The sequence below is a fragment of the Mercurialis annua genome, linkage group LG2, assembly GCF_937616625.2.
Source record: "Mercurialis annua linkage group LG2, ddMerAnnu1.2, whole genome shotgun sequence".
NCBI classification, from domain to species: Eukaryota; Viridiplantae; Streptophyta; class Magnoliopsida; order Malpighiales; family Euphorbiaceae; genus Mercurialis; species Mercurialis annua.
In genome coordinates, this window is record NC_065571.1 from 47,360,283 (window position 1) to 47,382,050 (window position 21,768).

A 21,768-nucleotide genomic window follows, 5' to 3' on the forward strand; every position below is an offset into this window, starting at 1 on the left:
GCGCAGGAGTTTTGGTTAGTGTATGCCTAATACACGACGTGCCAGAAAACCGCTAGAACCGTTTCAGTCAGATTTAACATCCTTCGAAAGAAGTATCCGAAAAACAGCGCGGAAATCCAAAACAATGGAAGACGACCGTAATCCTCCGTTGAATCACGAGGGGATTGTTCCACCACCACTACATGATGGCCTAGCTCTTAATAGGCCAAACGAGAGGGTCGCCCCTCTTCCCGCAAGACGTACCTTGGGTGAATTCTTCTTACCCAACGTAGACAACGCCAACTATGGATGCTTTGCACCTCCTATACTCGCTAACAATTTTGAAATCAAGCCGGGAACGATTCAACTACTTGAGAGTCGTTGTCAATTTTATGGGTTGGAACGCGAGGATCCAAACGCCCATCTTTCAAAATTCACGGAGGTATGCAACACATTCAAAATCCATAATGTGACGGAGGATCAAATCAAGCTTCGTCTTTTTCCTTTCTCTTTGAGGGATAAGGCGAGGAATTGGATTCAATCACTTCCAAGCACCTCAATCACAACATGGAAGCAATTGGCACAAGCTTTTCTCAATAAGTATTTCTCTATGGGTAAGACCGCAAGGATGACCAAGGAAATTATAGATTTTCTCCAATTACATGGTGAATCTCTATACCAAGCTTGGGAACGCTTCAAAGAGCTTCAAAGAAATTGTCCGCATCATCATCTAGGGAGGGAGCATCTTGTCTCTATTTTCTACAATGGTACCAATGAGGCTACACGGGCAACGATTGATGCGGCATCGGGAGGATCACTTATGAAGAAAACTTATGATGAGGCCAATAACTTGCTAGAGGAACTCGCTACAAATAGTTGTTCTTGGTCAACCGAGCGGTTGAGGCAACCACCTCAAAAGGGTATAATGACCCTCGAGCAAACCCAAGAATTTGAAGCAATGAAAGCGAAGAATGCGACACTTCTAGCACAACTCGAGATGTACAAACAACAAGCAAATCAAAGGAATGCTCAACTTGCGGTAGTTCAAATGGGTTGCGAGACTTGTGATGGGCACGATCATTCGGGAATGGATTGCCCCGTCCTACATCAAAACTCAAATGAGCAAGTCAACTATGTCAATGGACAAAGGCAAGGCAATGACCCATATTCCAACACCTATAATCCGGGGTGGAGGAATCATCCTATTTTTTCGTGGAGGGAAAATGCGGGTCAAGCCAATGCCAACCCAAATATGGGAGGAGCAAATTTTCAAGGAGGAAACCGTGGTCCACAAAACCAAGGCAACTTCAACAACTACCGACCACAACCCCCACCCGGTTTTCAAAATCGGAATACGGATGAGGGGAGCAAGATTGACAAGCTTATTGAGGAAGTTAGAACCGGTTTTAAGAACCAAGCTTCCGTCAATCACCATCTCGAGACTCAAATTTCTCAACTTGCCATCTCGCTTCAAAATAGAGCTCAAGGGGGTTTACCGTCTACGACGGAGTCAAATCCAAGGGAGCAAGTCAAAGCCATTGAACTCCGAAGCGGGAAAGAACTTGATGATCCACATGCAAGTAAAGAGAAAGCGATCGATTCAACAACGGTAACAAATGAGGAGGAAGTAACCGAACTTCCATATGTAAAACCGCCACCTCCTCCTCCATTTGTGCCAAAGGTCCCCTTCCCGGGACGATTGAAGAAGACGCCGGATAACCAAAAATTCCATAAATTTCTGGAAATTTTCAAGAAACTCCAAATCAATATAAGCTTTGCGGATGCTTTGCGTGAGATGCCTCAATACGCGAAGTTCCTCAAAGAAATCATAACGAAGAAAAGGAGTTGGGACGACAAAGGCACAATTTCCCTAACGGAAAATTGTAGCTCACTCATCCTTAGTGACTTGCCCACCAAGCTTAAGGACCCAGGGAGTTTTACAATTCCATGCAAAATAGGCGATTTAAATTCAATTAATTGTCTATGTGATTTAGGGGCAAGTATCAATCTAATGCCTTTGTTTCTTTTCAGGGATATTTTTGGTGATCAAACTTTGAAGCAAACATCAATGATGCTTCAATTGGCGGACCACTCCCTAAAAAAGCCATACGGAGTGGTAGAAGATGTTCTAGTCAAAGTAGACAAATTCATCTTTCCGGTGGATTTTGTCGTACTTGACTATGCGGCGGATAAAACATGCCCTATGATTCTTGGGCGTCCTTTCATGAACACGGGGAGGGCATTGATAGATGTGCACGCCGGACGACTCACTTTGCGTATCGATGATGACAAAGTAGAGTTCGATATGAAAAGGATTATGCGCAACACTTTTGAAGAGGTGGAATGCATGAAATTGGATATGATTGATGGATTCGTGGAAGAACTTTTCCCGGTTTCAAAAGTCATATTCCATTCCGAGGAGACACAAGCAACTTCCGGGGAAGAATATTCCAAAGAAGATGAGCCGAAAGCCGAAAATTTGATTAGAAGAGAGAGCGTGACACCACCTTCTTCTATCTCTCCACCAAAGGTTGAGCTTAAAACGTTACCATCTCACTTACGGTATGCGTTTTTGGGCGACAACATGACTCTTCCCATCATCATCTCAAACAACTTGTCGGAAACACAAGAAGCGAGAGTTGTCAAAGTGGTGAAGAAACATATATTGGCGATCGGTTGGCAAATTTCGGACATCCGAGGAATTAGTCCCTCGGTGGTCATGCACAAGATCCACCTAGAAAATGAGTCAAGAGCATCGGCTCAAAGACAAAGGCGTTTGAATCCAAATATGAAGGAGGTCGTGCACAAAGAGATAGTAAAACTTCTCGACGCCGGAATTATATACCCCATATCCGATAGTGCGTGGGTTAGTCCCATTCAATGCGTTCCAAAGAAAGGGGGGATGACGGTGATTGAGAACGAGAAGGGTGAGCAAATTTCCACTAGGACGGTAACGGGATGGCGTGTTTGTATTGACTACCGCAAGTTGAATACGGAGACGAGGAAGGACCATTTTCCGTTACCATTTATCGATCAAATGTTGGAGCGGGTAGCGGGCCACGCTTATTATTGTTTTCTCGATGGATATTCCGGGTACAATCAAATTCTTATCTTCCCGGATGACCAAGAGAAAACAACTTTCACATGTCCTTATGGAACGTTTGCTTATCGGAGGATGCCTTTTGGTCTTTGTAATGCACCGGCAACATTTCAACGATGTATGACTTCCATCTTCGCCGATATGATTGAAGATATTATGGAAGTCTTCATGGATGATTTTTCGGTATTCGGGGACTCTTTTGAGATGTGCTTAAATAATCTTGAACGAGTGTTGGCCCGGTGTGAGGAGACCAATCTAGTCTTGAATTGGGAGAAGTGCCATTTCATGGTAGAAGAGGGAATTGTCTTGGGACATAAAATCTCCAAGGACGGCATTGAAGTAGATAGAGCAAAAACGGAAATCATCGAGAAATTACCACCACCAACTACCGTAAAGGGAGTTCGTGCCTTCTTAGGGCACGCCGGGTTTTATCGACGATTCATCAAAAATTTCTCTTCCATTGCTCGTCCTTTAACTAATTTGCTTGTTAAAGATATTCCTTATGAATTTACTGATGATTGCCTTGTTGCTTTTTCTAGGTTGAAGGAAGCCCTTATATCGGCCCCAATTATTTCATCACCCAATTGGACTCTTCCTTTCGAACTCATGTGTGATGCAAGCGATATAGCACTTGGGTGCGTATTGGGGCAACGGAGGGAGAAAAAGCTTCACGTGATATACTATGCGAGCCGAACATTGGCGGGTGCTCAACTCAATTACACCACCACCGAAAAAGAGATGCTTGCGGTGGTGTTCGCATTGGATAAATTTCGGTCGTACTTACTTTGCTCTAAGGTTATCATCTATACGGACCATGCGGCCCTTCGATACCTTTTTGCAAAGCAAGATGCTAAACCGAGACTAATCCGATGGGTGCTTCTCATGCAAGAGTTTGACATCGAAATTCGCGACAAGAAAGGAACGGAGAACGTCGTCGCCGACCACTTGTCAAGGTTAGAGATTCCGGAACCAATTATAAGTGGCGTAGAGATTAATGAAACGTTTCCGGATGAGATGTTGATGGTACTTTCGGAAGTGGAAACGCCATGGTATGCGGATATCGCAAACTATCTATCTTCCGAAATAATGCCACCGGATTTGACTTACCACCAAAGGAAGAAGTTCTTGAGCGATGCTAAACGGTTTCTATGGGAGGAACCGTACCTCTTCAAGGTGTGTGGAGATGGGATTTTGAGGAGATGTGTACCACTACAAGAGATGATGCCTATACTTAGTCAATGCCATTCCTCGGACTATGCGGGTCACTATGGTACATCAAGGACCGCCGCTCGTGTGCTAGAGTGCGGATTCTTTTGGCCTACGCTATTTCGCGATGCAAAAGACTTTGTTAGTCATTGCGATCGATGCCAAAGAGTGGGGAACATATCTAAGAGAGATGAAATGCCGCTTACCAACATTCAAGAGGTGGAACTTTTCGATGTGTGGGGAATAGACTTCATGGGTCCTTTTCCTATGTCGTTTGGAAAGCAATACATATTGGTGTGCGTAGATTACGTTTCAAAATGGGTAGAGGCGGAAGCATTACCCACTAACGATGCCAAAGTAGTGTTGGATTTTCTTAAACGTTTGATGAATCGATACGGGACTCCTAGAGCAATAATAAGCGACGGTGGATCTCACTTTTGCAATAGGCAATTCGATGCCTTGATGCGGAAATATAAAGTCTATCATCGGGTCGCTACTCCGTACCATCCTCAAACAAGCGGGCAAGTTGAAGTTTCTAACCGTGAGCTAAAGAGAATTCTAGAGAAAACGGTTAATAACACAAGGAAAGATTGGTCACTGAAACTAGATGATGCATTATGGGCATATCGTACGGCTTTTAAAACGCCCCTCGGAATGTCTCCATATCGTATTGTTTTTGGGAAAGCATGCCATCTTCCGGTGGAACTTGAACATAGAGCGTATTGGGCCATTAAAAAGCTCAATTTTGACCTTAAAGCGGCGGGGGAGAAACGTATGCTTCAACTCAATGAGTTGGACGAATTTCGGTTAAATGCTTATGAAAACGCCAAGCTTTACAAAGAAAAGACGAAACGATGGCACGACGCTCATATCGTGCCTAAAACTTTTGTGAAGGGCTCTTTTGTCTTGCTCTACAACTCACGCCTCAAATTATTTCCCGGGAAATTAAAATCTCGTTGGAGCGGTCCTTTCAAAATTCGAACGGTGGCAAGTCATGGAGCTTTGGAATTGGAGAATTCTAGTGGTGAAATCTTCAAAGTAAATGGACAGCGGTGCAAGCCGTATCTTGGACCTTTGACGGAGCAAGTAGTGGAACAAATCACGTTCACCACTCCTACATAAATTCCGGGCCACGGTCTAGCTTTTGACCGAAAATAAAGCGCACTCGAGAGGCAATCTCGAGAGGTTACGTGTTTTGTTTTATTTATTTTATTTTCTTTTTATGCGTATTTAATTTTTATTTGTTTATTTATTTCCGTTTAAATCCGGGGTGTGTTTTTGTGTGTTTATGCAGGTATATACAAGATTTCAGGAGGATCTCGTTCGTGAAAAACCTTTCTCATTCGAAACCCAGCCCTCAGCCCCCATTTTTTTCGAACGTGAATGGCTAATCCCGTTCGGGACTAGGCAAATTTTGCCTTTGTCCCGTTCGGGAAAGGCTATTTCCGTTCGGGAAGCAGCCCTCAGCCCCCATTTTTTCGAACGTGAATGGCTAATCCCGTTCGGGACTAGGCAAATTTTGCCTTTGTCCCGTACGAGACACACTATTCCCGTTCGAGAAAGAGCCCTCGGCTTCTAACTTTTTCGAACGTGAATGGGTAATCCCGTTCGGGACTAGGCAAATTTTGCCTTTGTCCCGTTCGGGAAAGCCTATTTCCGTTCGGGAAACAAGGAAATTTTGCCTTTTTTCGTTAGTATTTCGAACGGGACAAAAATGGGTTCTGAGAATTAAGCCTAATCCCGTTCGGGATTAAATTATTCCCGTTCGGGAAGCATCAAAAATTTTGAAAAATTTGAATTTTGAATTTTGAATTAAAGTGTAGTAGATTTCTTGGGACTTGTGTTTCTTTTGAGACTTGTGTTTCTTTTGAAACTTGTGTTTCTTTTGAGACTTGTGTTTCTTTTGAAACTTGTGTTTCTTTGAGATTTGTGCTTTGCAAAAATTTGAATTTTTCACTTGGATTGATGATTTGGCAAATCCAAACCATTCATTAGTGTTTAAATTTCACTTGGATTGATACATGGTTTCAATCTAAACCGTTAAATCAAATCTAAGTTATTAAATGGAGAGTTTGAATTTAGTGGTGGGAAATCTTGAGATTTGTTATAGTTTTCCTATAAATACCTTGCATTGTTCTACTTTTTATTTCACACATATTCTTCTTCTAATATTTTTCTTTTCTTATTCTCCAACTTTTTGCTTAGAAACATTCTCATTCCGCAATCATGGTGCGAAGCAAGAATGCCGAAAATCAACCAATCCGTCGTTCAAGCACGAGAAATCAAGAAGCGGCGAATCCACCCTTACCGGCCGTGGGAAGGGGACGTACTAAATCAACCGCTCCATCCTCATCTCGGGTTAACACCTCGGCGATATTGACTACTCGCTATAACGCACCTTTCCAAATCCATACGGAAGAGGAAGGTGATTTATATTTGAGTATCAAAGAAAGAGAAATGGTAATTCCATTTCAAATCGATTTTGATGATATGGAAAGCCTTGGCATCAAGGATGAGGTGGAGCGCTATTTGGATATTTTGGGGTTATCGGCATTAGCAAAGGTTAGTCATCACTCTTACGATGAAATTACTCTTGAATTCTTCTCTACTCTCAAACCGGTTAGCGGTTCTCCTACATCTATTTATTTCCGCATCAACAACACTAGCCACACACTTAGTGTTGAAGATTTGGTGGAAATGTTTGGAATGAGGGGAACGGGGTTGATAGATTGGGATCAAAATTTTGATCAAGTGGAGATATGGAGAGAATTGACGGATCGTGATGATTATCGGACAAGGGGATCCAAAATTAATGAAATCAAAGACATAGCTATTGTGGTGTTTGTGAAGTGGTTTGGGCACTCGTTTGGCGGGCGTGGTGAATATACGAAGGTGGCCAAGAGTGATCTTTTAGCTTTGAATGCTATTTTGCATACGGAGATAGAAGCCTACCAAGTCAACACGGCGTATCGTCTTTTGAAGCGATTGAGGGAAGTTCCATCCGAATTATCCAAGATTGGCTATGGTTTCATTATTCGTGCTTTGGCCGAGAAATACAATTGTATGCCTACGGCGTCTACTTTGGCGACTTTTGAGACCATTCTAGCACGGTCTCTTAATATCAACCATTTGGATGTTGCCGGGTTTGTGAAGAAGGGGAGAGTTATTCCCTATAATAGAAGGGTACGATTGGTGGCACGAACACGACGAGAAGAGGTAGCACGGGAAGAAGAAGGAGGAGAAGGAAGAAGAGCGGGGAAGGAACCCGCGGGAACTTCTCAAGCCGGAGAAGCGGCTCATGTTTCCGGGTTTGACCAACGGTTTTCTGAGTTGGTTGAGCGAAACCGGACCGGATGGGAGCAAAACCGGGTTGGTTGGGAAACTAACCAAAAATTACTTGAAGATATCCGACGTGAACAACATGTTGGTCTTGCACAACTACAATGGAGGCAAGATCGAATGCGAGCACGACTTAATCGGCAAGAGGATTTTCTTCGGGGTTATTTTAATGCCGCCGGCGGAGAGCGTTATCCATCACCGGAACCATCACCGGATCCACCGGCCTTTGACTAGAGCGAGATTTGTTTTTCTAAACCCAAACTCTTTTCAATTTTCTATTTTTATTTTATTTCTTAGCTTTGGGGACATAGCTAGAAATAGTGTGAGGAGGGGGGAAGAAAAATTTATTTTTCGTTTGGGTTATTTTTCGGTGATTTATTTTTATTTTCAGTTTTAGTTTATTTTTATTAGGGTGTTAATTTCTTTTTAGTAGATTGTATTAGGTGTTAAATTAGTTTATTTCAAGGTCTTGTATCGCTTTAAATCGTTGTCTTTTAAATATGAAAGTGTTAGTTGATTTGGTGTGTATCTTAATTAATTTGTCAATCTTAGATTTCCCCGAATCAATGAATGTATGAACGCGATTTCTTAAATTCGACAATTGAATAGCGATGCTTGCTTAATGACTTAATAATTCATTGACATAATCCGATGAAATAAGGGTGAATTCAAAATTTAGACTTGTTCAAATCGTTGAAACATAATTGAATAACTTGATGCGGATTCATGACATGTTGATTGTTTATTTTTATAGTCGTTTTTAAACTTTTGGCATAAGTAGCATAATTTTTGTAGGAATTAAGTTTATGGCGTAACACTACACACTTTTGAGAGTTTTGAGCTTAAATTTCTTGTTGTGAGTGTTGATTTCATGTTTTATTCCTAGAACTTGCTCGGTGTCCGTTTAAAGTTACACGATTGAGTTTTCAACAATTAGATGATTATGGCAATTAGGTATAACCTTTCTTTTAGACCACTTAAATAGACTACCCTTTATCCCCTAGATTACACCAATTTGAGCCTTAAACTTTTTTATTGTTTTTACCATATTTTACACCCTTTACCGTTCTATGTTTTACCTCTTTTGTTTACCTTATCGACTTGATATATTATTTGTTATGACTATAATGAATATAGGTGATTAATAACTCGAGATTAGTGAAAAGAGAAAGTGAACTACATTGTGCTTAAAAGATTAAGATTGCGCCTTGAAAAAAAAAAGATTGAAAAAGAAAAAAAAAAGATAGAAATTTGCAAGCAAAAGCTTCAAAAGTAAGAAAAATTCTGAGATTGCAAAAAGCAATGAGTAAAGCGTAATTCAAAAATAAAAGAAAGTTATAAGTTCACATAAACGAAAAACCGGAGTTAGATCAACCTAGAAGTTAATAGTAGTAATAAATAGTGTATTAAGTTGATAATTAGCCTTTGTTCTATCCTTTTTACCTACCCTTTACCTTAGCCACATTACAACCCAATAAAAGACCATATGATTTTTGTTGATTACCGAATCAAGTAGCGGAGTCCGGGACTATGAGCAAGCGTATGGTGAGTATTCATGTTTTCAATTGTGAGCTTTCTTTGTTATACACCCTACTTGTTGAAATATTGATGCCATTAGCTTAGTTTTTACTAAATTGTGCTATGATTTGCCTAAGTGAAAAATTGATTATTTTCCATGTCCCGCAAGTGATAGTGAAGCTTGAAGTGTGATTCAATTTGACCTTGTACTAATGAGTTAGTAACCGTTGTTATATTGAATTATGTCATAGAATTATTATTGTTATTCGATTGCATCATTATTTAGTTGTCGGTTTTAGAAGGTTGTTTTTCATATTATTCATAGGGTCGGGGATTTCTTTTATTGATTTATTGTTAAGTTATATGCTAATGATTTCTAACATATTTTGTAGAGTAAGATTTATTTCTTGCTTGAGGACAAGCAAAGGTTAAGTGTGAGGAGGTTTGATAGGAGTATTTTACTCCTATATTTAGGGTCGATTTTACTCGGTTTTCATTATGTGTAGTATTGTTTTTATACATTATTTGGCGTTTTTACGTTTAATAGTGTTTGTTAGTGTTTCAGTGGAAATTAGGTGAAAACCGACTATTTGGGGCAAAATTATGGTGGATTGCGTGTACGAGTAAAAAGCGTAGCTTGCGGACGAAGGAATTGAAGTTCACGAACGAGATTGAGGAAAAAAGGGGTTGTTCCCGTTCGAAAAAAAGTGTTTCACGAACGGAAACTATGCAGAGTGAGCATGAGTCCCGAACGAAAAAACCTTGTCCCGTTCGGGACTCAAGAAGGAATCAGATCTCAAAGCTTTCGGTCTACAGTTTTTTCGAACGTGAAAGAGGCTTCCGTTCGGGAAAGAAGAAAATTGGGCATGTCACGAACGGAACTATGGCTTCCCGAACGGGAAAGAAGGAAAATACACGTGCAGCAGATTTTGAGTTGGACTGAAATTCCTACTCCAATTACAATTATAATTCCTATTACAAATTGATTTGTAATACGAATTAGAAGACTCCGGAACTTCTCCTACTATATAAAGACCTTGTACTAGACTCAATTTAACATGTAGAATAATTTAGACTACATTAGTTTTATTTTTCATTCTCTTAAAATAGCGTTTTAGCTTCTATTTCTCAGCAGTTTATAAGTAGTTTATTATTAGTTTCTGCAAAGAACGATTGTGAAGATTTCAAGTTTAATCTAGACGATTCTTCCGAAATTGACAACTCCGGTATTTATTGTTCTAATTATGTTTAATTCTTCATCTTCTTCTTTGTTTAATTTAAGCTTAAGCATGTGTAACTAAATCCTTTGTTCGGGGATTGATATGAACACTTAGATTAGTTTTTGAATTGGATTAGGATTTATTAAGTGAGTAAAATTGTGTTTTAATTACTAAGATTAATGCTTGAATTAATTTGATCACTTAGTTCATGATTTTGTGTTTAATTAACTAATTGAGAGATTGTTAATTAAATAGACATAGGTAATTAAAAACTTAGAGGAAAACACCGTGAGAGCGGGTTGGAATTTAGGTAGTCGTTGAGTTTGCTTCATAATTACAATTTAGTTATTTAATTCAGTTTTAATATTGTGAGAGCAAGTTAATAATTGATTAGCTAATTAGGTTGTGATTTTATTTGAATCCTTGAGGCTTGAGAGAGCGGGATTCGGTGCATTAGAATAGCTCGATTCATAATAAAATCACTAGATAAATTTTGATCCATTCTTCTACTAGTTTATTTGGAATTATCAATCCTTGAGCTTTTTACCATTATTGTTTAAACTTCAATTTATTTGTTTGATTTCAGATTTTTAGTCTAATTACTTGAGTTAATTCACTTTAGATTATAATTAGTTTACACAAATCCATTTATTTTCTTACTAGCCAATTAAAGAATATTAGAAATTAGTTGTTTAGTTCATTGTTCCTTGTGGGATCGATACTTGGTCTTCCAAGTTATATTACTTGAGCGATATCGTACACTTGCGATTATTTGCCAACAAGCCCCATTAGAAGGAACGAAACTATAATCAAAATCAAGATTAGGCCATAACAAACAAATACCAAAATCATCAAAAGAACTCTTTTGTAGTCTCAATAAGACCTAAAAGAGAAAGGTTACGGGAAGTAACCAAAGAATGAATAAAACGATTCTTCCTAGCATACGATAATCCTCCACGACAATTCAAAGAAGAGAAGTTAAAGATGTGCGACAATTAAAATGAGCAAAACCTAGGTGAAAGAAACTTCTCAAAGGCTCGTTTGAAGATCTTTCGTAATTCCTTGTGATAAAATCTCCAAGATCTTAGTCTAATTTTCTTGTAAAAACAGTCCCAATTGCAAACCAACATTCCATGTTCTTTTCGCTTCACCATCTGCTTAGAATTAATCTGATTCCTGTGTTCAAATAAGCCATCTGAAACAGAAGTTTCAGAGTCACCTATTGGCTGAATTAAAGAGATTAAATTCTATTCTTTTATGTTTTCGTCTCTGGGTAATAACACCAAAACAATTCCTTGGCATTGCATCATCAAAATAATGCAAACTTGTAGGTGAAATTACCGACTCAGCAGACCCCTTATTTGCAATGTCATTAACAGAGATGTACGCAGAAGCTTGCGACAAGCCATTCACATGAACCAAATGGACAGAATTGTTAACAAAACCGATAAAGAGGTACTCGACAATCCATGGACAACAAATGAATTGTGGTTAACTGCATCCGAGACATGATCCGAAAAAAACCTTTACTATCCAATAATTCATCTTCGTAATCTACAACATCAACACTTTTGTCTTCCAGCATAATATGAGTATCATATTCAGAGATATGAACCATGAATTCTTTTCCATTCAACAAAATTGGAAGCTGCCCTTGAATAAATCCTTTCGACGTAGAAATCAGAATTGAGCCCGTGTCAAGCCTGTCCTTCGAGAGAATTAACGGGTGAACCATTATAGCGTCACCAAAATGATTATCAAGTTGCATGAAAAATTCCTTCTCCCACGCACAAAACAGAACACCTACCACATTCAGCCAAAAAACCTCGTTTTTCTTACAACAAAAAGCATCACAAGGATTCTAGAAAATCCAACATAGAGGGAAACGAAATTGCTTCGAAAATCTTCTTCGCAGTGGAGTACTCAAATTTAATCAAAATATCCATCCCTCCCAAGAAAGACAAGGACTCAAACATAACACCTTTTTACTTGAATAAAGTCGCATACTGTAAAATAGATTCCAAATCTTTTACATTAATGATTAAGGAATCCGTTAGTGCTAAAAAGCATCTGGTGATGGAGAATAAACCAAAGGGGCAGCTCCAAGAACCTGAGAATAAGATCGACAGTCTCGAAGAGCTGGATTGTGAATATGTTGGGGAACATGAGGTTTGCGCACAAGAGGTCGAGTAGTACCTCTACGAGAATCAAACAATGAGATTTTATGGCTATTGTGGGTAACTGGATTCAAACGCCCTAATTCGATAATAACCAATACTAACCCGAATAAGGAATAATTTGACTGTTGAAAAATCCTCTTCTAGATTAGGTCGAAAGAATCCAAAACTTCTATTACTTGCGTTGCTCTTCCTTGCTAGGGTTACCCTACCTGCCACACCAAATTTCAGAATTGTTTGTTGAAGATGGATATATGTCCAATCCTTTAGATAATTTTCAAAATAAAAAACCGGGATGCGACGATGAATATCATGACAAGGAGGAGGAGGTTGGGTGGTGGTCGGAGTTTGATGATTGGAGGTGTTTGTCTTAGGGTTAGGGTTAGGGTTTGCAGGTGGGAGAGACATCGTTCTTTTTCTAATTTTTTATAATTTTTTTTTACTTAATACAAATCCTCTTTTGTATTTTTAATATCATATTATATTTACTTTGATTAACATGGCATGTGAATTTATAAAAAAGAAATCAAGATTTTTATAAAAAAGAAATCAAGATTCGTTTTTTTTAATAATTTGAACTTTGGATTGCAATATAAAATTAAAGTTAAAATAAATGATGTTGAACTATTTTTTCGAGTACTCCTACTTTATTTTATTACTACTATTACTTCAATTTTACAATTGTGCTATTTTGATATTTTTATTTGTTCTTTTATAATTATGATATCACTTTTATAAATAAATATGAAAAATCCGATAATACTTTTGAAAATCGTTTCAAAATATATTAGCTACAACAATGGAAAAATCAAGCATAATTAATTTTTAAAAAAGTTAAATTAGTATTGAATTTTAATAAATTATTCTTGATTACAAAAAATATATATATCCTCTTATCTATATAAGTATATAGATAGATTGTACGAAATCAATTATAAATATATGTTTCAAAGTATCAATATATGTTTCAAAGCATTTGAGATCTAGTTCTCATGAAGGAACTCAATAATTTTTACTAATTTGATTTGACAAAACTTATTTTAAGGTTTTTTAACTTTCTATTTCTTTTACTCCGTGCCTACGATTTTTGGATTTGGAGTAATTGATATTTATTATCGTGTTTTGATAATTAACTTTAATACTTGAATTGCATTGCACCTAGTTCATAAATAATGTTTGATTAACTAATTGAGAAATTGTAAATTGAATAGACATAATTAATCAAAAACCTAAAAAATAATGTCGTGAGAGCGAGTTAGATTTTAGATAATATCTGAGTTTGCTTCATAATTGCAATTTTATTATTTAATTTGGTTTTAAATATTATGAGAGCGAGTTAATTATTGGTTATTGATTATGTAGTAGTTTAGTTATTTCTTTGACAGAGCGGGATTCAGTGGGTTAGAATAGCTCGATTCTCGATAATAAAGTTAAAAAGATTTACTAAAAACCAACTCACTAATTTGCGTCACAAAAGATTTACTAAAAACCATCAAAAATATCTACTAAAAACCAAGCAGACTTTTTTTTTAGGGATTTTTAGACAAATACCTATAAAACACCTAAATATTCTCAAAAATACCTTTTGACCAAAATTAGTTAAAATTTACGGTTTGACCAAATATTTTTATAAAAATACTTTTTTTATTTGCAAAAATACGATTTCAGTTTACTAACGGTTTACTAACGGTTTACCAAAAATCTATTCACTATAAGTTCACTAACAGTTTACTAACAGTCTGATATAAGTTCACTAACAGTTTACTAATGGTCTACTATCAGTTTATTTAAAAAATCAAATTACTATTTTTTATTTTTAAATTATAGAATGCTAAAATGAATTATTACTTAATTTACTAAAATTATTGGTGTGCTATTAGTAAATCATTTGTTAACCAAACAACAAAAATATTACAGATACACAAGTGAAAAAAAATTATATAAAAAATTGAGAGCATCATAAAAACAATAACTATAAAATTTACCAACGGTTAACTTAAGTTTTACTAATAATATTACTAAAATTAAATTTATTGGTATACTATTGGTAAGCCAACAACAAAATCATTACATAATTTACTAAATTTTTTGGTGTACGATTAGTAAACCATTGGATAATTAACAAAAAAAAACCATTGCACATACACAAGTGAATAAAAATATTATATAAAAAAATCAGATCATCATAAAACAATAATTATAAAATTAACAACGGTTAACTTAAGATTTACTAATGGTATTATTAAAATTAAACTTTAGGTATACTATTAGTAAACCATTGGTAAACCAACAACGATATAATTACAATCATTAATTACAAAATAAAATCACAAAACATCATGTTTTAATTTTTCTAATTCGGGCATAGACTCCATCTTTCTTCCAATACAGAGGTCTTATACTATATCATTTTTTTCCGAAAATCCTTGCACTATTTTTTTAATTATTCTAGTCCCTCTAGTTATTCAATTTTTGATTTTTAAGGTCTTTTTATTTAGTTTTTTCCATCCCTCTACTTAATTTTTTTTCCCAATCAGGGATAAAATCAAAAATGAAATTAGTAAAAGGAACTAGAAAAAAAGCAATCTTTCACCATAAATAACACTTGCACTAACACTCATACTAACACACATATGATTAGCATCACAACTTAAAATGTGCCCATTTTATAAATTTACCAATGGTTGGCTATCAGTTTACCAACGGTTGACTATCAGTTTACTTAAAAAACAATTTACTATTTTTTTAATTATTAAATATTAAACTTATGATTTATATCGGTTGACTAAATATAAGTTTACCAACAGTTGACTATCAGATCACCAAAGGCAAAGACAAAAGGGTTATAATGTTTACGTTAAAATGTAAAAATTAGGCAAAAGTGTGCAAAGAATAGGCAAATAATAAAAATATGGTTAGAGCTCAATAAATATGAAAACTAATTGAATCTTTGAGTAACTCTAGCCATAATTATTTCACATAAATATGTTTCTTGCAGTGTATTAATCACAACTTCAAAGTTATATAATAAACACTTTAATATATTTTGAAAGTGAATATTAACCATAACTTGAAACACAGTAATACATTTTGAAATTTCCTTGTTACACTTGCTACATGTATAATTTCATATTAAATTAAGTAGCATCCAATATTAATGACTCTGCTATTATTACTTTTTTCTCCATTTCATTAAGTGAATCAAGGACTTTCCCATTTCATTGAGTACATAAACAGTATAAAAATCTCTCTCAGACTTTTTATCAAACACTTTATGTGCAACTTTTTTAACTCTTCCATTGAATTCATTCTTTTTATACAGTACCCATTTTATAAAAACAAGTTTCAACAATCAAATCAAAATTATAAATTATATGAAATTATAAATAAAGCACAACATTAGCAACTCGTTATCGGGAATTAGGGAAGATTACATAGTTTTTTTAGGAGTAGATATGTTGATTTCAATTTAACTACAACTGAATCAACCCAACATCGTAATCCTTAGCCAATTCAACGAAAATTTTGCATCATGGCCGGAAAAGTTTCAGCGAATTTCTATTCCGACGACGGATTTATCATCATTGGCGGAGAAAACGGTGGTTGTCGGGGCCATTTTGTTAGATTTGGATATGAAGATAGCATCGATGTAAAATCACTAGTTGAAGTGATAAAGATTAGAATCGAACCCAAGCGGAGATAGTCGGGCGGTTTACGGTAAAAACAAAAAACAAAAAATCAAAAATGAAAGAAAATCAGTTTAGGTCGTAGTCTTAGAAGGATGACAGCCGCATCGTATTTGTGAGAATAAAATGGGTTTTGATGGTGGTGAGCCTAATTTCCTCTTTTTTTTATAATTGGGAAGGAGAGCGCTTGTGAGAGAAATTGAACCCACGCCCTTGATAGTTTGCTGTCCAACACTTATACTATTTGAGGTATAACTCGTTGGTAACCAACCAGACTTGACAAATACACCCACCCATTTTATTTATTTGGAACTTTAACTTTATCAGAAGATTCTTGCGCAGCTTTATACTCAAATAGGTATGGCATTGACAAGCAGATTCTCTAAAATTTCACTGAGTGTATTTTTGGGGAATGTATAACTGTCTTCATCCTTGTAAATAACATCTAGGGTGCGTGCGAAGTTCAGAATACAGTCGAGAATAGGCTTCGGAATTTTCCCAGTTTCATTCATGATTTCTTCATTTAAATCTTTCCATGTAATAACAATTATTTTGTTCAGTTCCGTTAGAAATAATTAAAAATTAGATTTTTAGTTGTTATTTGAATTTAAAATAAATCAATATTCTATCTAAGATATTTCTATTATCTCTAGGTTAAAATATTTTAGTAGTTTATTCAGATTTTATTATTAGGAAATTGCCTATAAAAGGCTATGATGTGTTATTGTAAATGAATAAGAAAATCAGTGTTATTTTCAATCTAATTATTATTGTTCTTAAATTACAACATGGTATCAGAGCCATAAATAATCCTGAGAGTTTGTGAGAAGTGAAATACACAAAAAAAAAATGGAGAGTGAAATATCGCTTCCACATTTAGCAGTTCCAATTTTTGATGGTGACAATTATCAAGCATGAGTTGTCAAAATTACTGTCAATCTTGAAGCGTTGGATTTGTGGGAGGCAATTGAAGAAAACTATGCAATTCCTCCATTGCCTACAAATCCTACCATGAATCAATTAAAGATTCACAAGGAAAGAAAGACAAGAAAATTTAAAGCCAAGGCTTATTTATTTTCTGCTGTGTCAAACTCAATATATTCAAGAGTTATGCAACTGGAGTCCGCAAAAGACATATGGGATTATCTCAAGCAAGAATATCAAGGCGATGAAAAGACCAAAAATATGCAAGCACTCAATCTAATTAGAGAGTTTGAAATGATGAAGATGAAGGAGACAGAAAGCATAAAAAGTTACAGCGAAAAATTACTCGGCATTGCGAACAAGGTAAGGTTGCTTGGTAAGAATTTTCTTGATGAACGTATTATTCAAAATTTTTTTGTAACTTTGCCTGAAAAGTATGAGTCTAAAATTTCTTCATTAGAAGAAACAAAAGATTTGTCAACCATATCTTTGTCTGAATTAGTAAAGGCATTACAAGCTCAAGAGCAAAGAAGAATCTTGAGAAATCAAGAAATTGAACACACAACTGAAGGAGCATTAATGGCCAAAACATCATGGAAGAAAGAAAAATCTCAGTGTGGTCATTGTAAAAAAAATGGCCATGAAGAAAATGATTGTTGGCACAAAGGCAAGCCTCAATGTTTCAACTGTAAGAGATTTGGACATCTACAACAATATTGCAGGTTTAAAAAAGAAGAGTATGCAAAAATGGCGGAAGTTGAAGAAGAAACTTTATTATAATTTTGTTGGTGAGATGTGCACCAAAAGATGATTTGGAGAGAAAGTGCTCCTACAGTGAAAATTATGAGATGTGCATCATAGTGAAGAGAAGTGCTTCATCAAAATTGAAGATGAGAGAAGTGCTCATGAAATTTTAATTTTATGCAATTTTTAATTAAGAGAAAATGTTAGAAATAATTAAAAATTAGATTTTTAGTTGTTATTTGAATTTAAAATAAGTCAATATTCTATCTAAGATATTCCTATTATCTCTAGGTTAAAATATTTTAGTAGTTTATTCAGATTTTATTGTTAGGAAATTGCCTATAAAAGGCTATGATGTGTTATTGTAAATGAATAAGAAAATCAGTGTTATTTTCAATCTAATTATTATTGTTCTTAAATTACAACAAGTTCATCATATGCCTGCTGCTTTGACACACCATGCTGCTTCATATAGCATTCAACACCTGAAGCTACATGTCCCCTTTCTTGCTCAAACTGTGCACCAAATTAAGTGTTTTAATCATCAAAATGTAATTAAGTATGGGTACTAAAGTTACGGAAAAATGAATTTATCTACCCACAATTTTAGTATTTTTTTCCAAATATATCACGATTTTTGAATTTTGCCAGTTTGATCCATTAATTTTTTACTTTTTGTCAAATATATCCATTACTTGTTTTAAGTTGATGTGACGTACTATTTTTCTTCCACGTGTACATAATTTATATTATGTGGCGTATACAACCTCGCGCCATGTCAACTCCAAATAAGTCGTGACAGTTATTTAAAAAGATGCTGGATCAAACTAGCAAAATCTACAAATCGTGGTATATTTGGCAAAAATATTAAAATCTTGAGTAGATAAATTTATTTTACCTAAAGTTATTTAATTTAATATCTCAATAACTATGATAAAGTTAACAAAAATATTTTGAAAAAATAATTTCGACAATCTAATCGATTAAGTTTACGAGTATTCATAATTATATTCAAAGGCAAAATGCCAAAGATGCAGAGTCGAATCGATAAAAATAGAATATAATTCAGTATTTTAAGTTATTTTTATGATAAATTAGTAAATATATGGAGAAATATTTTCTAAAATTTTGTATTATAATAAAAATATTTTAACAATAACATATAAATTTTATAGAAAAGATATATGTCTTTAATTTTTTTTTAATTTATCATAAAAATAAGTTAAGAGATCAATTTTTTTTGGCTTAATTCCTTAAAAACCCCCCACCTTACACTTTTTCTTCGTTTATACCCTGACCTTGTAAAAACACCATTTGTACCCAATTTTGAGTTTTTATGTTTCATCCCTACCCAAAAGCATTAAATTATACTCTTTTCATTTGGAAAAGAGATTAAAACATACTTTTTTCTATTTTTAAAAATACAAATAAATCCTTAAACTTAAAAAATAATCAAATACATCCAAATAATTAATTAATTTTTTTAATTTTATAAAATAATAAAAAAATTAAAAAAATTATTATTATTTTTAATTTTTTTGTCGGAAATATTTTTTAAAAAATTAAAAAAAATTAAAAAAAATATTCGAAAATATTTTTAAAAAAAATTATAAAAAATTATTATTATTTTTAATTTTTTGAAGAAGATGGTATTTTTGTACTATTAATAACATTAATATCTAATTAGTATATAAGTTAAAAATGAAGGATTGTTTTAAACTCTTTTTCAAATGAAAAGAGTACAATTTAATACTTTTGGGTAGAGATGAAATATAAAAATTCAAAATTGGGTACAAATGGTTTTTTTACAAAGTCAGGATATTAACGAAAAAAATACAAGGTGGGGTTTTTTTAAGAAATTAAGCCATTTTTTTTTATCAATTAGGCCTTTCATTTTTATTTACTGTTTGAATATAATTGTCGGCAGCTATAAATTGACAAACCTGACTGTCAAACTTTTTTTAAAAATGTTCATATCAATTCGATCATAATTTTAAATATATAAAATCATTTTCCGCGTTGATTACCTCATGAGACTGTATGTCATCTGCGAGTCTTGCTGCAAATGATGCAACATATAGGAGTTTATTAGGTCGAGCAAACAGCCAATCAAAAACATGCTTGGAAGCAAATTTTCCCATTCCACAGAAGGATAAGGTAATCAAAATGGGATATGTAGAGCTGATCACACCATTACAAATATATTCTTCATACGTTGGTACGTAATTATTGTTGAACCATCTTGCTTCAGTCAGGTAGGCTCTGGCTTGCTTTTTTACCTTAAATTTCATTACTTTCTAATCGAATTAAATTTTCTTATAGAGTTTTAATATAGTCACTTACATAATAAAAATGAAGGTTAACTCATCAAAGCAGGGTAATCGACTAAATTATATATATTTTTTTTAATTTTGGTTACTAAATTTGAATTTTAGTGTTTTCATGTCAAAATGTATGTGTAGCAGCCACATTTAACACGTGACAATTGAATTTTGCTGGTTTTATTTTGAAAATATGTGACATATGCATACTATAGTTTTTAGATCGAATTATACATATACCTTGCAAGTTTTCACGTAAAAAATAAATAAAATTTGGCTGCCACATAATTATTTAACGGCGGAAAACGTCTTGTTGAAATAAAACTATAGTTTAGTAAACAGAATGAAAAAAAATACGATAGTTTGTACCAAAAGGATCAATTACCCGATCAAAGCAAGTAAACTCACCGCTTCCTTTGCATAATAAATGCAGAATGGCCTCCCTTCCATTTTTGTTTTGGTCTCTAATTCCGCAAAGAAATCTATTAATGCTTCAAAGTACCATATCATGTAATCTGGAAGTTGATTTTTCATGCTCAAATCCCACCTGAAACTCAATTACATTAGTCTAAAATTGGTAAAAGTTGGACAAGAGATTAAGTTGTACTAATCGTTTGCAACCAACCTCTCGATTACATCAGTGAAAAGCTCAAGTTCTTCGATTGTACCATGAATATCATAAATGTCATCCAAAACAGAGACCATTACAATAGTTTTAGACAACACTTTTCTTCCGACACTACCACATAAGTCACTTTCAGCAACAGTGAATAACTGTTGCATAATGTACAAAAACCATTGCCGTAAGTCTACTGTAACGGTTTTAAATCAGCTACATTTGCGGCCGCTGCAATATGTTTTAATAGCTATTGCAACAGGTTTTTTAATCTATAGTAATATAAATAAAACCGTTGCAATTAATAGCAAACGCAGCGGTTTTAAACATCTTATGTAACACTTGAATAATGTAGTTTAGACAACAATCCTTTTTATAAGGCAACATTTTATATAGTACTTTATGCAACATTTATTTATACTATTTGCAATGGTTTGACTAAAACTTTAAGCAACGGTTTATATAGAAAAGACAACGGTTTTTATTTGAGGAACATAAATTAAAATTCGAATTATTCGCTAAATTTAGAACCAGAAAACATTCAATAAAATTGGAAACATAAGATATTCCCCAAAATTAAAAAACGGAAAATATTTATTAAATTCAAAATCGGAAAATATTCAATCCATTACATCACATAACGAACAATACCATCCATTACATCACGAAAATACTCCATTCATCTATTTCATCACAAAAATATTCCATCCATTACATCACAAACCAAAAATATTCACCAAAATTAGAAAACGGAAAATATTCCATCAAATAAAGAACTGCTTCCTTCTCCGTTCTTCAAATTGCTTCTCGCAACCCCTTTTCCATAAAAAAATGCACGACCGGGAGGCCTCTCACCTATAACAGTGGAAAAAGCATCACCTGTAATTTGGAGTGCACCAGAAATTAGTATGAAGAACGATAAGAATTAATAAACCACT

At 34.6% G+C, this 21,768-nt stretch overlaps 2 protein-coding genes and 1 non-coding gene across 3 annotated transcripts; 1 reads left to right on the forward strand and 2 right to left on the reverse strand.

The window, feature by feature from the left end:
* Window positions 1-604: 604 nt before the first annotated feature.
* LOC126670903 (small nucleolar RNA R71) lies at window positions 605-711 on the reverse strand. Its single transcript, XR_007638892.1, has one exon. It is a non-coding gene; the product is annotated as a small nucleolar RNA R71 (small nucleolar RNA).
* A 15,360-nt stretch (window positions 712-16,071) lies between these two features.
* Window positions 16,072-17,929, forward strand: LOC130015126 (uncharacterized). Its single transcript, XM_056104691.1, has 3 exons — window positions 16,072-16,206; window positions 16,553-16,639; window positions 17,189-17,929. The coding sequence occupies exons 1-3, from the start codon at window positions 16,072-16,074 to the stop codon at window positions 17,927-17,929; spliced, it is 963 nt and encodes a 320-aa protein (XP_055960666.1).
* A 2,603-nt stretch (window positions 17,930-20,532) lies between these two features.
* Window positions 20,533-20,943, reverse strand: LOC126668640 (probable terpene synthase 3). The gene is made up of 2 exons (XM_050361828.2): window positions 20,840-20,943; window positions 20,533-20,761 (listed from the first exon to the last, which is right to left on the reverse strand). The coding sequence occupies exons 1-2, from the start codon at window positions 20,917-20,919 to the stop codon at window positions 20,596-20,598; spliced, it is 246 nt and encodes an 81-aa protein (XP_050217785.2). The 5' UTR covers window positions 20,920-20,943; the 3' UTR covers window positions 20,533-20,595.
* Window positions 20,944-21,768: the final 825 nt, after the last annotated feature.

Bases quoted from the DNA above. Each gene is read 5' to 3' on its own strand.
- LOC130015126 (XM_056104691.1), top strand. From the start codon at position 16,072: ATGGCCGGAAAAGTTTCAGCGAATTTCTATTCCGACGACGGATTTATC. The intron at 16,207-16,552 runs GTGATAAAGATT...TAACTTTATCAG, and splicing joins ATGTAAAATCACTAGTTGAA to AAGATTCTTGCGCAGCTTTA. The intron at 16,640-17,188 runs GTATAACTGTCT...GATTTGTGGGAG, and splicing joins TGAGTGTATTTTTGGGGAAT to GCAATTGAAGAAAACTATGC.
- LOC126668640 (XM_050361828.2), bottom strand. From the start codon at position 20,919: ATGGTCTCTGTTTTGGATGACATTTATGATATTCATGGTACAATCGAA. The intron at 20,762-20,839 runs GTTGGTTGCAAA...ATTGAGTTTCAG, and splicing joins TTCACTGATGTAATCGAGAG to GTGGGATTTGAGCATGAAAA.